Source organism: Neolamprologus multifasciatus, chromosome 4 (assembly GCF_963576455.1).
Source record: "Neolamprologus multifasciatus chromosome 4, fNeoMul1.2, whole genome shotgun sequence".
Lineage (NCBI taxonomy): Eukaryota > Metazoa > Chordata > Actinopteri > Cichliformes > Cichlidae > Neolamprologus > Neolamprologus multifasciatus.
This window is the reverse complement of record NC_140442.1, coordinates 12,161,323-12,176,606: the sequence shown is the minus strand read 5'-3', so window position 1 is coordinate 12,176,606 and position 15,284 is coordinate 12,161,323. Positions and strand designations below refer to the sequence as shown.

General features: G+C 40.2%; 3 protein-coding genes and 1 long non-coding RNA gene across 12 annotated transcripts in view; 2 read left to right on the top strand and 2 right to left on the bottom strand.

Moving 5' to 3' along the window:
* LOC146519920 (dynamin-2) overlaps nucleotides 1-14,961 on the top strand; it is a 35,167-nt gene extending 20,206 nt beyond the window's left edge. For 3 of the 9 annotated variants that reach the window (XM_085155804.1, XM_085155797.1, XM_085155801.1), the window contains 8 exons: nucleotides 743-754; nucleotides 2,981-3,091; nucleotides 5,148-5,257; nucleotides 5,386-5,497; nucleotides 5,738-5,902; nucleotides 7,054-7,277; nucleotides 7,410-7,673; nucleotides 7,993-9,721. In XM_085155804.1, the coding sequence (XP_085011930.1) occupies nucleotides 743-754; nucleotides 2,981-3,091; nucleotides 5,148-5,257; nucleotides 5,386-5,497; nucleotides 5,738-5,902; nucleotides 7,054-7,277; nucleotides 7,410-7,673; nucleotides 7,993-8,065 (1,071 nt within the window). In that variant the 3' untranslated portion in view covers nucleotides 8,066-9,721. Of the gene's footprint in view, nucleotides 1-742; nucleotides 755-952; nucleotides 986-2,980; nucleotides 3,092-5,147; nucleotides 5,258-5,385; nucleotides 5,498-5,737; nucleotides 5,903-7,053; nucleotides 7,282-7,409; nucleotides 7,674-7,992; nucleotides 9,722-11,032 lie in introns of those variants that run through there. The other 6 variants (XM_085155796.1, XM_085155800.1, XM_085155798.1 and 3 more) reach the window with 4 other exon arrangements.
* The window catches only part of LOC146519916 (uncharacterized), a 70,674-nt gene that overhangs the window by 3,715 nt on the left and 51,675 nt on the right, over nucleotides 1-15,284 (top strand). The window lies entirely within an intron of this gene.
* On the bottom strand, nucleotides 694-4,627 carry LOC146519922 (uncharacterized). Its single transcript, XR_014873581.1, has 2 exons — nucleotides 3,741-4,627; nucleotides 694-3,318 (listed from the first exon to the last, which is right to left on the bottom strand). It is a non-coding gene; the product is annotated as an uncharacterized LOC146519922 (long non-coding RNA).
* LOC146519921 (transmembrane emp24 domain-containing protein 1-like) lies at nucleotides 10,916-14,747 on the bottom strand. The gene is made up of 4 exons (XM_085155822.1): nucleotides 14,553-14,747; nucleotides 13,789-13,886; nucleotides 12,520-12,706; nucleotides 10,916-12,404 (listed from the first exon to the last, which is right to left on the bottom strand). The coding sequence occupies exons 1-4, from the start codon at nucleotides 14,745-14,747 to the stop codon at nucleotides 12,186-12,188; spliced, it is 699 nt and encodes a 232-aa protein (XP_085011948.1). The 3' UTR covers nucleotides 10,916-12,185.

Here is a 15,284-nt window from a genome sequence, read left to right as displayed (position 1 = left end):
TGAAAAGTTTGTTTAAATTGCAAAAGTGTATTTGAGGCAATTTTTAATATGATTGTATTCCCGCTAATTAGCCTCAATGGCATTTTCAGTAAGGGGAGAGTTGCCTTAGTGAACTTAAAGAAGACCCTGCTTCACTGCTTTATTTTTTTTTTAATGAGCATTTGTCTCTGGCTGTTATTAATTGCTGTTTGCATGTGACCTAGGCATGATGGTGTGAAGCAAAGTAGCCATTGATCCCCAAATTATATTGATTGTTTTGCCTTCCCATTAACTCGCAAGCATCCTTTGCTACAGAATACAGAATGTGCATGGATCCTGCACCTATCAACTGAGCAACAAATATGACATAACCAAATTGTGGTATACTTGAAGTAATTCTAATTGCATGTAATTCTCTTGCTCTCTCTTTCTCTCTATACCTCTTTCTCCTCTCTCTTCATCTTCCTTTCTCTGGTTGCCAAATGGATTTCCTCTGTTTTCCTCCTGTGTGTGTGCACTTCCTTCAAACTCTCATTCTTACCCTTTTACTATCTTCTTTTCAACCTTTTGTTAAAATTTAATTTTCTACTCCTCATTACTGCTTCACTCCTCTTCTTCTCCTCTTTCCTCCTACATCTTGTCCTTCATCTTCATTTCTTTGCTTCCTTACCTTATTTATTTTGGCTTTGATTTTATACTACTCCCCCCCCCCCCTTTTTTTTTTTTTTTTTTGCTTTAATCTCCCCCCCTCCTGTTACTGCAGGGTGAGATTCTGGTAAGTACCCCTCAAACCCACACCCTGCCCGGGGCAGTAGGGGTAACTCATGCAGAAGAACTGAGGCCATCACAGAAAGGTCAGCTGGTATAGTTAGGGTTCAAAAACAGGCTGCTATGAAATAACTGTTTAAACAGCTAGCTGTAGCAAATAGCACTTTATACTTTCATCGTAATGAATTGTTGTACCTCTCTGCAGCTTGACGCACTAGGAGAGGTCTACGAGGAAAAGGTAGAGTCTCAGGACTGACTTAAAGTGATATCAATTACAATTCTGACATCAGCACGCAGTCCAGTAATTTGGACTATCTTTAGAGTAACACTCGGCACATTGACTTCTGTAATTTATCACTTTAATATGACAGTAATTGTCATTAATTCTACATTTTGGTTGCTACTAACATTTTCTCTATTGAATGATATGAAAAAGATATGAATTATTTTGTGCCCATAAAGGGTTTTGGCACTTCGCAGTGCTTTGTTCTCTCTGTTAAGGACCAGAGAAAGATGACAAGAAACTCTTCCACCAGTAACCGTGGAGGCGTCAGTTCTCCTGTCCTTGGGTTTTTACCTCTGCTGCTGCCTCATGCATGGTGACTCAAAAGTTTGCCTTGTGGAAATGATCCTAAGTGTCACTGGGGACAAAATGGGTATTGAGAGTGGAACAAATAATAATAATAATAATTACTCATTTCCTTTTTGGATTGGTTGTTAGATTAAATTCGTTACATTCTAAAAGATACCTTCTTACTAATCAAAGCTGTATTTGTACTATGATTGATTATAACTTTGGGATTTCTTTAATTAAATGAAATGTTTTGGGGTTTTTGGTCATTTTTATTTTCTTTTTTACTATTTGACAAGACAAATTCAAAATGTCATTATTTTTATTTTATTTTTTTTTACACCAATCCTATGAATTTCTTTCCTTTGACTCTGATGTAATCTAACACCTTTAATTAACCATTGCATCACAAAAATTTAGATTTAACTGACTACAGAGACAAGAACATCTCACCTGTGAAATCCTCACATCGCTTATGCAAGCTTACATTAAAACAGGAAGCAGTATTTCTACCTGCCTTAAATCCTCTGGATTTAAGTCCTTTTATTGCTCTGAAAAGTTACGTTATGTTCATGCCAAGGCAAACTACCACTACTAGCTTCTGCATTCCTGACTCCTCTCCCATGTTTATGCTGGCGCTTTTGAACCAATTAACCTTTATTTCCCATCGCTCACTCCAGTCCTCTCCTGGGTGGAAAAGGAGTGCAGGAGAGAGGTCTAAAGCAGGTTTTGAAATGGCCATTCCACTTAGATGCAGTCTGCAAAAAAGCACACTTCTCAAAGATAGTTTCACATACTACACTTGAAATGCATGAAGCTCTGTGTGAGAAAATGGAGAGACCATGGTTACACTGGTTTCTCCATAATGCATGGACTCTTTTCCTAAATTGATTCCCTCTCCAGCTCTCCACTTGAGATTTTTCTTTGCTTTTAACATTTTTGTCCCGCTTGTGATCTCTGCTAACTCCGTCCATCTGCTTGGCTCTGTGTTTAATCTCCTTTGCTACAAATCACTTTTTCTTCTTTATCTCTTTCTTTTAAAATCAAGTAATTAACACTCTTCTCAAAGTTCAGCTAAACCCATTAACAATGCTGCTCTCTAACTTCCAGTGCATAGGCTAGGCTTTACTGACCCGCTGGCATTAACATACCACCGTCGACCTTTGGTTTTTGACTTTGTATCAGAGCAGCCGTGCTGTGGGTACCATCAGGACCCATTTGGTTTAATGATTTCCTTACTGTGGACTATAGACAATGAGGCCTACATCCCTCTTTTCAACCTTGTAATGCTTTTGTATATAGTCATCCATATTACATGTGTATATACAAGATAAATGTGCATGTTTTTTCTGTTCTTTAGTCACTCCATTTTGTCATAGTTTAGCATTTTCAGATTCTCTCTTTTGTGATACCTAGTTAAGTAAATTAGATTTGTTTAGGTACAATGTTTAATATGTACATAAAAAGAAAAAACACAAACATACCAAGGCCCAGCAGGTAAGCGGGTAAGGTTTTATTGTTGTTAAATCCCATAATTAATGGCACTTTATGGGGTCCACATTTCACCAGTGCATGAACCTCATTGTTAAAGCTTTCCCTCCATCCTCCTGGTACCCCTCTCTCCCTACAACCCTTCTCCGTCATATTCTCCTGACCATACAGGTGATCAGGAAAGGCTGGCTAACCATCAACATCAGCATCATGAAAGGAGGCTCCAAGGAATACTGGTTTGTCCTGACTGCTGAGTCCCTGTCCTGGTACAAAAATGAGGAGGTGAGAAGAGTTGCTGTGTGGTTAAGAAGCTACTGCTAATATAAACTATCCCAAATGAGGGTTTGGTGTCATTTCCCAGCCTAGCCTAACCAATGTGCAGACTACTGTTCAGCTGCAGCCTGATGAACAGGTAGTCTGAACACTGGGCAGGCGAGGTGGGGGTTGAGGGGTGAGAAGGACTCTGATGGGAGGAAGGACCCAGAGGTCATTACGTCTGCATGCTGCAACTGCAGGACAGAGGACACAAAGAGTAAATATTATCTCAGTAATCATACATATGAAGAAAAAGCCATGTGTATATAGGAACTGCTTATTACTAAAACAACAGAAAACTTAAAATTTAAGTTTTTTGTGTGAAAATGCAACATTAAATGAAACATTTTAACCATTACAACAATATGTTTAAAATGACTCAGGCGAGTGACTCGTGCCAGCCCCTCTTGGCTAAACAGCAGTGTCAATATGTTTTGTAGAAAAGATATGTACTGAGTCTCGAATTCAAGGAAAGGAGACAAACGTTCACTCCAAGAAGCATGAGTGCCTTGATGGATAAACTTAAAATGATCAGACTTAACTGATTTAACTAAATTGAAAGTTTGAATATTTTTAATAACATGAAATTCATAAAGAAAATCATCACATTGCTCACCCACTTGATCGTCCTTAGTTGTATCCATTCGTCCACCAAGATTTTTTTTTTTTTAAAAACGCGGGGGAAAAGCCCACCTAAAACTGCCGCAAGAAGTCATCATTTAAAATATATATACACACACAAACGTTAACTGAAAGGGCGTCCTCACGTTGGTAGCCTTTTGTGAAAAGTCGAAGAGAAAGGAGCGGTACGATGGTGGAGGCAAACTGACGTGGCAGGCGGGCTGAAATGTTCCAGCCGGGATCCGACTTTGGAATTTGCAGGAAATCGTACTGGGTTACGGGGGCCAGAGCAGAGGGAGGGGGTGATTGTGTGTACAAGTGTGCATGTGTGTAGACACTTGTTCACATGAGTCAGCCTAAATGATTTAGGAATTGGGTGTATCTGTGCAAGTGCGTCGTTATGCACACGCCCAAAGTTCAGTTTTATGTATTTGTTCGCTTTAGTCAGGCTTGTCTGTTTGTTTGTCTTTGCACGTGCAATTAAAGACTTAGCCCCTGTTTCTTTTTTCTTTTTTTACGAGTGTGTATGTGTCGTGAGGGCGGGGGATCATGAGGAACCGAGTGATGTAACTCTTGGGCCTGCACCCCGCTCTCTGTGGTTGTGCAGACATAAATGCTTCCAGATGTCTTTGCTCAACAGCGAAAGCTGGCACCCCATCCCCCTAGAGCTCCCTCATGCTCCTCCTCCTCACACTCATCATGCATTTCTTCATCCCACCAGCCTGGTGGTCGTCCACACAGAGGAAATGCATTCCATCATGTCTGCTCATTGGTGTCGAAGTATCAGAGCAACGCTCTGTGATTTTCATCTACAGCCTACAGTTGAAATCAGAGCTCTTCAACCCTACATAGTATGTAGGGGTTACACATCAAATCATTTAGAAGTTCTATAAGTAACATTTTTGAGTTAGTTGAAATATTCAAACAGAGAACATTTTCTGTGGTATTTAAAGAAAGCAAATGAAGAACTGAAAAAGAGTAAGTTTTTTTGTTTCCCACAGAGAAATTAGAATTTGAAAAGGCCTCCAAAGTTTGGGGGGAATACCAGAAAAATTTGATGCCATTAAGGACAAAGGAGGCTCTCTATAAAATCCCAACCTGCTGAATAATTTTTCTACTAGTCTGCTTGGAGGAAAGCTTCATATGTTTTAGTACCATCGGTCATTTTCTAAAAACGTGACTCTGAAATTTATTTTTGAATTTTATTTGTTTTTCAATGCTTTTGTAAATTTCAGTAAATGTTATTCACATCATGAGAAATGTCTTGACTATTGGGAGGTTTAAAAAATTTCACTGCAGCACTGTGTAAAATCCTTATTTGTTCTCTGTTATATGTTCAAGGTTTGCCTGTTTATTATTACTTTGTGTCGTGTGTAAAAAAAATTTTTTTCTCTCATGCTAGGAAAAAGAAAAGAAGTATATGCTTCCCTTGGATAACCTGAAGCTCAGAGATGTTGAGAAAGGCTTTATGTCCACAAAGCACATCTTTGCAATCTTCAACACTGAACAGAGGTCAGTCGTGTTAATAATAAAACCCGTACTTGTTGACCGGTATTCCTGCAGGCCTAACTTTTCCTTGTGTGTGCATGAATTTGTGTATTGGAGTGAGGCTACACACAGCCACTTGTTTATCTCTACAGGAACGTGTACAAGGATCTTCGCCAAATAGAACTGGCATGTGATTCTCAGGACGATGTGGACAGCTGGAAAGCGTCTTTCCTCAGGGCTGGAGTTTATCCAGAAAAGGACCAGGTATGTAACAAAGTATTTCTGTTTGACTCTTTTCCATTAAAGAACCAGAAAGCATTCATAATCAAGCTCCGAGTTTGGACTTACTGTGCAACTATAAACACTCTATAGCGCTTTTTCTCTCTTTACATTTTCAGGAGAATTTTCATATCTGCTCCTATTACAGGAAGCAAATGTGTAGATGTGTGTAGGCTATAATTCTGCTTCATCTTTGCTGTTTTGTGTTTTGATGTTGTGGTTAAGGAGGAGAATGAAGAGCCTTGCCCTGCAGATACATTCTCCATGGATCCTCAGTTGGAACGGCAGGTGGAAACCATACGCAACCTGGTGGACTCGTACATCGGCATCATAAACAAATCTATCAGAGATCTTGTGCCCAAGACCATCATGCATCTCATGATCAACAGCGTAAGTTCAGCAGTTCTCACCACCAGACCAAAGTAATTGACTAGACTCGAAATATGCTAGAAGTAGAGTTTATAAGTTGGGCATAGCAGTGTGCAATTTCTCTGACAGAGCAGTGATCATGTTGCGGTGGGCCATACTGTGGGAAGTGACATGCGTATTTAAGTTACAAAGTTATGCAGTTGCACCATGAAATGGGTTCAATCGATTGATAGTTGCAGAAAACAGTTGGTGCCCACACCCATACTGTTTAATGTCTGAAAGGTGTGGTGTTTTCCAGCACTATTCAACCATCGGAAAAACAATATGAGAAGAATATATATCCCGACAATGTCTGCATGTTCTGGGTCTATTACTGCAACACTGCACTGTATTTCACTTAGAGCTTAATTGGCTTCTTTTCTGCAGATTCTCTATGACAGCCACTTCATACAGTGCATAATACATTCAAGCACAGTTTCTGGTTAAAGCGGATCCTAATTGTGAGGATATGTCCTGTGAAAAATGCCAACAGTAGCTGTATCTCAACCTAAACTTTAAATGAGAGCATCTACTATTGCAACACTCTGCATGTCCTAAAATATTGCACTTCTACACAGTATCCCTCCTACGCACTCAAAGTGTATTTCTGTGAATTGTGGGAGGACGTAGCATGTTTTTTACTAGTTCTGTTGATCGTTGTCTTTCTTAAAACAAGCCTTTAATTGTGCTTACAGTACTAAGTGTATTTACTGTAGAACTATGGAGAACAGTTTTTAGTTTTCTTGTTTTTTGTTATTAGCATTAGTCGTGCATTTTATTTTGACACAAGTTCCTAAACCTGAAGCAATTAAGAGAATTTTTGAGGCATCCTCACAGTAACTTGCCCACTGTCCATTTATTCTGATTTATTATTTTAGCGAGCCTACTTTGACATCTTCTAGCAGTCCAGCAACTACACATACACACACTTGTAACAAACTCCTACACGACTGTCTAGTAAGCAGCTCCTTTGCCAAGACTTTCAAATATTTTTGGTCACAGATCTATGCGTATTTTTCTTTTATGAGTAAGTATTAACCCCATAATATCTTATTAATTGGAACCACATACTACAGCCATTTTCCTGCTCCATATCTAAAAATTCTGTCTTGATTAATATGTCCTCCTTATAGGCGAAGGACTTCATCCACTCAGAGCTTCTGGCCTACCTCTATTCATCTGGAGATCAGAACAGCCTCATGGAGGAGTCGGCTGACCAGGCCCAGCGTAGAGACGAAATGCTGCGCATGTATCATGCACTCAAGGAAGCACTGGTCATTATTGGCGACATCAGTGCCAACACAATCTCCACCCCAGTACCACCGCCTGTAAATGACTCCTGGATGCAGGAAGCCAGGTGAGGGTTAACGGGGTGTGAATGTAATAGTTGAAACACACTTTCTCTAATCACACAGGAGAACTCATGTGATCTTTGTGTTGGCTTTCATTTTCCTTTCCTTTTCTCATGCACTAAACTTTCTTTTCTCAGTCCGACCGCTCAGCGCAGGCCAACTCCTACATCATCCCAACCCCCCAGCCGTCCACCTGCTGTGAGGGGACCAACACCAGGACCTCCCTTGAACCCTTCCCCTGCATTTGGAGCACCACTCAATCCCTCCCCGGCCTTTGGTGCACCCCCAATCCCCTCCCGCCCAGGCCCGCCCATCAATGCCTTCAATAGCAGTCAGGATCCCTTCAGTGCACCCCCACAGATCCCCTCCCGGCCCGCTCGTGTCCCTCCCAATATTCCCAGGTAAGTTTTATGATGTGACCAGCAATGCATTGAAGGTGTTACTGTGATTTTTGTCGCACAGACTCTCTAACACTTTGTCTTTGACGTCACATCATCGTCTTTCTTTCGAGAGTTCCAGGCATGGTTTGTGGTTTATCTGTAGTCTGTATACATACCTATTATTTCTGTATGCGTCATTCTTTCCTGAGTCAAGTTTCTCTTTGTCACTCTTCTTCCGTTCTTCTCTCTCTTCTGCTTCTGTTTGGGAAGTTTGGTTTCTTCACTGCCTCTTTGAGAGCACATCTCACTTCTTGTCCTGGTTTTTCTCTCCTCGTTACAGCCGAAGACCCCCTGGTGCTCCTTCTCACCGGCCCACCATTATTCGCCCTGCTGAGCCCTCCCTGCTAGACTAGACCTGTGGCCAAGTCCACCTAAGTGTGTGTGTATTTGTGTGTGGATGTGTGTATCTGCACAATATAGGCAGGGGCGGGGGCTCAAGGGGAGGGGCTGACTGATAGTCGTGCATAACATGCAACATCCAGCCGCATTGATGTCTGTTCAAGCAATGTTAATAAGCTGCTAATAATGTGTTTATAAATGCGCAGGAAAGAAAGCAAGCCCTTAACCACTTGAATATTGCATTTGACTGCTCTAAAAGAGGAAAACAAATGGCTCATCTGTGAGATGCATTCAGCTTCTGTCATTAGGAGATGATGTGTCAGATTCAATATTTTTTAAATGTAATAACTGGTTAATTTCCTTTACAGTTTATTTCCTGGCAAGGTTCTCAGCAGAAGTACATTTATTAAGTTATTAACTGGTACAGGCTGGGTTTTTCTCTCCCCTCCCCCTACTTTTTTTCCCCTTCAAAATGAGCCTGGACGTTCAAGTCTAGGTTTGTCTTTGTAATATACACCCATAACCAGCTGTTCTCTCGGGTCTCCTGATTTCATATTGGAAAAACAATGGCTTATTATCACTGTTCTTTTTTCTTCCCTTGTGTTGTTTTATTTGAGTGAATTTGTCCTTTTTAAATGACAGTTATACATGTAGCTTTAAAATGAAATCTTAATCTCAACAGAGTGTAAAAACAAAGAAAAAAAAAAAAGATACAGAGCAGGGTTGTTTGACACTGAGAGAAATAGCTTCGGTTCCTTTGTCAACTATTATTTTCCTCAATGAAATGTTATTCATTGACCGTTATAATCCAAGCACTTCTAACCGCCTAGCCTTACATTAAGCCACTCATAGCAGGGATGCTGTAGCTTGTTACCATAACACTATGCACAAAAGTCCGGGGGGGTGGGATGGATGCTGTCTGCACTTTCTGGGAAGCTTTCTCCACTAATTTGGAGATGATCACGTCTTGAATTTTAATCCTTCTAGTCTCAGTCATACCTCAGTGAGGCCTACAGCCTTGGAGGAGAGTTAATTCCTGGATTAGCGGATTTAAATAGAACGGCGCACACGGTACAGTTTTCTCTCGGAGAGGATAAAACTTGATGAAGCTGAGGGGTGTGTGGACAGATCAGTGATTCAGAGCGTAAGGTGGTATTAAGCATAGATCAGATGTTATGTCTCTGTCTGGGCTTAATTTTCAAGGAAATTTTCTCACTTATGCTTCCATGCATAAAATGATCTTGTATATAGCTGGCCTATTCTGGGGAGTTAGCTTATCTTTCATTTTATTATAGGGTACATGACAAAGCATGCTATCGATCATAATCCAAGCCCAAAATGTCAAAATATAACGGTAGTCATCAAATTAAAGAAAGCACTAACGCTCATTTCATAGATTAGACTTCAGTAAAGGCGGGAAAAGAGATTATTTCATTGTGCTTTATTTAAAATCTGGGCATTTTTTCCCCCATTTCTTTTGATGCTTTGGTAGCAATTGTATCATCTCTGTACAGGTATGTTCAACTCAGCCCCCCAGCTTCGCCTGGACTGTTATTTGGGGTTTTGCTACAGGGATTATCTGTCTAAACTTGGACGTGCACTTGGTTCAGCTGTGATTATTTGATGATGATCTTTTGATTGCTCTTTGAACGTATTTGACCATAATAAAATATATATATATATTTTTAAGTCTTTAAGGGGAAATTGGGAGTTACATTGGGCACTTGTTTTCTGTTTTTTGGTTTGATCAGTAGTGGTGATCAGGTGCTGGGATTTGTGGTTTACAAAGGCACATCCTGTCAAGAGAAGCTCCCTAAGATGGTTGTCTGCATCAAGGAAAGATGATTAATTAGTCAGACTGACAAATCAAACAAGCTGTTTAAAAAAAAAAAAATGCAGCAAGATCCCAAACCACTGCTTCTTGAGACAAAATGTGCCTTTTCTTCCTTTCTCAAGGTCTGGCTTTCAGTGACAGCACCAGGAAGAATAAAATATTCCTATCTGGTCTTTATACTGAAGATCTTTAATAATGGATCTTCCACACTCCCCATGGTACACAAATTTTAAACAAACTAAAACAGATATTCATTGGTCTAGAGTTTAAATCTCTGTACTTGTCACTTAGACCTGGCCTTGGGAAGGCTAACCTGTAAATGGCTTGTCATATAGTAGGCTGTAAGCAAACTGCCTTTCTCCCTAATGGACATACCCATCTTTCTTCGAACCAACTCCTCTCGGATCTGGACGACGGGGATTGGAAAACAACCTCCAAACTTTTTTTTTTTTTTCTTCAAACCTTGTCAAGTGCCTCTGTAGCAATTAATTGATTTGAATAAACAACATGAACGGATTTAGAAAGGCGAGTAAATAAAGAGGTGTTGTGTACAATAAAGGGACTGGCTCTGGTGGTTGGTGTCTGTTTGTGTCTTGTGTGGTCTTCTCTCTTTCTCTCAGATAATGTAGAGCATTTCCTGGTGGTCCTCTCCTTTCTCTTTGCTTTTGCTCTCCCTCTCTCGGGCTAAAACAAGCCCATATTCCTATGGCAACATTCTACTTAGCAGCCTGCAGAAATGCATCTTTACAAATCCTGTGGTGATGAGCAGGAACACACTACATTGTTGCAACATTAACTTTTAATCATTGTTTCTCTGTGGGCCAAATCATCTTCCAATAACAGCTTCTCAGATTTTCTCTTGCAACACTAAATTGAGATATAATCATACATTTTTTACACTGATGAAAGATAAAAGGTTGTTTTAGTATTTGGATTTTTACAGGCAGTATTTAAAATTCAAATGTGAAATGCACTTCCCTAGTATTTCCCTTTGCTTAAACAAAAGGTCCATCTATCCCTCAGCCGGCGCCTGCCACAGTACAAGTGTCCATGCTGTTTTGATAACTGGATCCTGAAGGGTTAACATGTCAACGGCAATTCTTTACTGCGTGTCACCAAGAGATTAATGTCAGTTGTTCCTGAACAGGCGCCCGGGCCCTCGTCGAAACCAGCAGTGACCTTGACCGCTCCGCAGTGAATGTGAAATGACTCCAATCAATGACAACAATGGGAACAGAAGAGCACATTTTAATTTGACTTCATCAAAACAAAGAGGCACTCCCAATAACGCTGTTACAGTCCTGCAGCTTAACTGAAGAATTCAAACTGAGTGGCATGGTTCAGGGTTTTCTTTCTTTCTTTCTTTGGGATCAATGACACTAATGATTGTAGGCACAAAAAGCTGAAATGGTTTGAAATCTCATGGTGTACTTTCAGTTCTCTGTTCCCAATCCCCCAGAAGACCTTAGAGCATTTGTTTTGTATCATTTCAGTAGGGTTAAATTACCACACATGGTGCCAACTCACAAAGTTCAGCAAGAAAATTGTATTATAATTTTTCATGTATCTGCTCACTGATGCAAAAGAGAGAATGCCTTTCAAGTGGTGGAGCATTACCATAATAAAATGATTCATGGCAGAGTCTGTAACTGCTCACAGTTATAGAAATAGACACCTGGTTTTACTGACTTCTCTACCTTAGTACCACAAAGTGCAATTGCATGAAACAAGTGACTCTGATGCCTTTTTTCCCCAGCCACCTGACTGTTGTTTTGTGTAATATTTAACTGTCATATAGTAAATCTAATCAGGGACTTTTCTTTTTATGATTGTAAATATTTATTTTATTACAGTTACTATTTTGCATCATTTTGTTGTTGTTTTGTTTTTAAAGCTTTTACAAAGCTTTATCACGCGCTTTCATAAGGTGAGGTATCTGATAATTCGTTTTTTGGTGTTTTGATAATCTTAGTTTTTAAATGTGCCAAATGTAGTGTTTGTAATTCAATAAACTTTCAAGAGAGAACAGCTGACTTTCTAGCTTCCCTAATGAAACTTTTAACAAATAGCGGTGCTACAGGCGTCCACTACTGTGCTATAAATGTGATTTCAGGGATGACACAAAAGCAGGAAGTGGTTTCCACAATGCATCAAAGGGAACAGTTTTTGACAATTAAAAAAAAAATCCAGTGCAAAAACCAGCTTTTTAAAATGATGTAAACCATTCCTTAAAATTCAGCTCCCATGTCAGTTGAGTGTTTTCTGCTAGTCTTTCGTCGATGGAGGTAAGGATGGTTTTGTTATGTGCGGACCTGCTTGGTGTTGACAAAGAGGCGTCGGAGGGTGTAAATTTGAACAACAGCAACAGTGAGCATGACCGACAGGTTTACGCAGGACCAAAAGGACACTCGCCACAAGTTGTCCTCCAGAAGGTAGCGGTCTCTCGCCTCAAATGCCCTCAGCATGGCCTGGACCTGATGGCTTTTCTCCAGGTGCCGGTGCACAGAGTCCATTCTCGCCTGGAGGGGGACAAAAAAGACGTTAAGTGGATTTAAAAGAATGGCGCTGATATGATAACCAGTTGTAGAGTAAATTTAGATCCAGGACATGCATAATTTTATTTTCTGCTCTCACCCTGATGTCTTCCATCTTGTAGTCCACCATGCTGTCTGAAGTTACAGTGTCTAACCAGTCATCTTGGCCTCCGTTTTTGCTGTTCTGATTATTAATGACCACCTCAAAAAACACCATCTTCTCTGACATTTTACTGAAGCTGTTGTCAAAACATAACCGGTAGTCTCCATCAACTGTGGGATCCACCCTACAGGATAAAGAACATTTTGAAGACAGGTGGCCAATCGATATGAATCTCCCACATTGTATATGTCTTGATACACGTTCAATCATCCGGGCAAGAAAGAGTTTATCTGGACGCTGCGAAAAACTGTGATGAAACATTTCTCCTACTGAAAATGCAACATCTGCTAAAATGTACGTTATTAGGTAGACTTTATAACCCCTTCTTCCCTTTAACTCAGTTCAGTTTTATATCGCAAAAATCACAACAGGCGCCTTCAGAATGATTTCTTCTGACCTTCAGAAGTGCCTTAATTCAAGGCACAGATTCAACAAGGCGCTGTAAACAATCCTCTGAGATTTTGGTTCATATTAAAATGATGGCATCACACAATTGTAGCAGATTTGTCAGCCGCACATTCATGATGTGAGTCTCGCCTTTCACCACATCCCAAAGGAGCTCTATTAGATTGAGTTCTGGTGACTGTGGAGGCCATTTGAGAACCGTGATCTGATTTTCATATTCAAGAAACCAGTTCGACAGCTTTGTGACATCATGGCATATTATCCTGCTAGAAGCAGCCATCGGAAGATGGACACATTATGTTCTGTAAACCCTAAAGATGGTTTTATGTTTGTGAAGGTTTTTTTCTTGCTTTTTAAGTTTTTTTAAATTATTTTAGGGTTTGTAGCCTACAATATAAAGCACCTTGAGATGACAGTGGTTGTGAAGGGGCTATATAAACAGAACTGAATTGAAATGAAGCAAAAATCAGAGCAGATCAGCTGTTTTTGAAATACTATGACCAGCCCATCTGGGAACAACAACAGTGTTGCATTCAAAGTCACCTAAATAACGTTTCCTCCCCAATATGATGCTTACTTTGAACTTCAGCAGGTCATCCTGAGCATACCTACATGCCTAAACACATTCATTTACTGCCCTGTGATTAGCTGATTAAATATTTGCATTAAAAAGAACTTGAACAGGTGTATCTAATGTAGTAGCTGGTGAGTCATTCTTTATGTACATTTGTTTAACTACTTTTTAATGCAAATACTAAAGAGCAAGAGAGACTGCTCATCTCAGACTGAACAGATACGCACATGTGGATACCATCAGACCTCCTGAAGTCAGAGACTAGCCGATGTCCGGTGGGTGAGAGGAGGATAAACCCAACATCCAGACCTGACCCTGCTATCACCTGTAACAAAAACAGGGATTGAAGTCAGTATTTGCAAAGGTTTGAAGTCACAATCACACAGAATTCACTAACACGGCTCATTTCTTTTCATCCCAGACATGCAGCTTACATGTGAAGCTTCTCTACTACTTTACAGGTTCATTTGCAGCAGCTGCCTGAAATTCAAATTAGAACCCTGATAGTAGCCTGAGCGACAACCTACCTCACGTGTTATCCCACTGTCTGAGTGCTACACGGAGACATAAAGAGTCATGAACCAGCACACCACCACAGCCCCACAGCTGCAAAGAGACTGGCGTAACAGAGTGACCGCGATACTAACTGTGGTCTGATTATAGGAAGTTAACCAAAGGTTATGCTGAATTTTTGAAATGAAAGTTTCTTTGGATTTATGCATTGGTGTGTGTGTGTGTGTGTGTGTGTGTGGTGGGGAGATAATGCATAGAGGTAGATTAATCATTTTGTGGGTTATTTTGCTCCCCCTCTGTGTTATGGCTTCTGCAGCATCGGTGGTTTTGTTATCTCTCTCTATGCAGTGCCAAAGTCCAACACGTTCTCTTGTTTTTGAGTTACATATTATACACAAACTTTTTCCGGCTAAAGCAAACATCAGAATAAACTCTGTCCGTGTACAGACAAACAGCAAAGAGAGAAGTTTCCACTCACCTGATATTCAACTTCCATGCTGTCGTTCATCGCCGTCCTTTGGTAAAAACACTCTGTGCTTCCAGCTGGTAAGAGGAACGTAAACCCCATGTTTTTGTTTGGGCCCAAACCCAAAGTCAACCCCAAATTCAGAGTTAAATATGCCAGCAAACAGAGCTGTGCAGACGCAGTCATCATGCTTTGGTGGCAGTGCATAGTCCATTTATTCTACTTTCACCAACTATGAGCCACTTGTTACACATTTGCTACACAGTTTTCTGCATATCTCTAATTGCTTACTCGCACTCTGACAGTTGGAGAATAGCCAATAGATAGCACCGCTTCCTTTAAAAGCTCAATGAGTGGAGCCACCGTTGCGACCAATAGCGCTTTGCGGTCTGAACAGCAGAGCTGACAAAGCTGACATGAAGTAATTGGTTCGTTTTTTTTTTTTTTTTTTTAAATTCTACAAAATTTCTTCGAAGACAAAAGTGCTATGTTTTGCACATTTCATTTCCCCTTTCTCTTAATTTTCTGGTTTGTACACGCGTAAGATCACTAACGTTGTACCTGACATTTTCCTTTAGGTGGAGCTGTTGATAAGATAAAAAAAAAAAGAATAGAAAGCAGGCTTGATATTAAAAAAAGAGGCACAAACATGATTTATGATGACTTCATGAATAAATAAATATACGTTGTATCATAAAGCTTTGAGTTTGTGGAGACTGGGTTCATGATTGCTGAGCTCAGTGT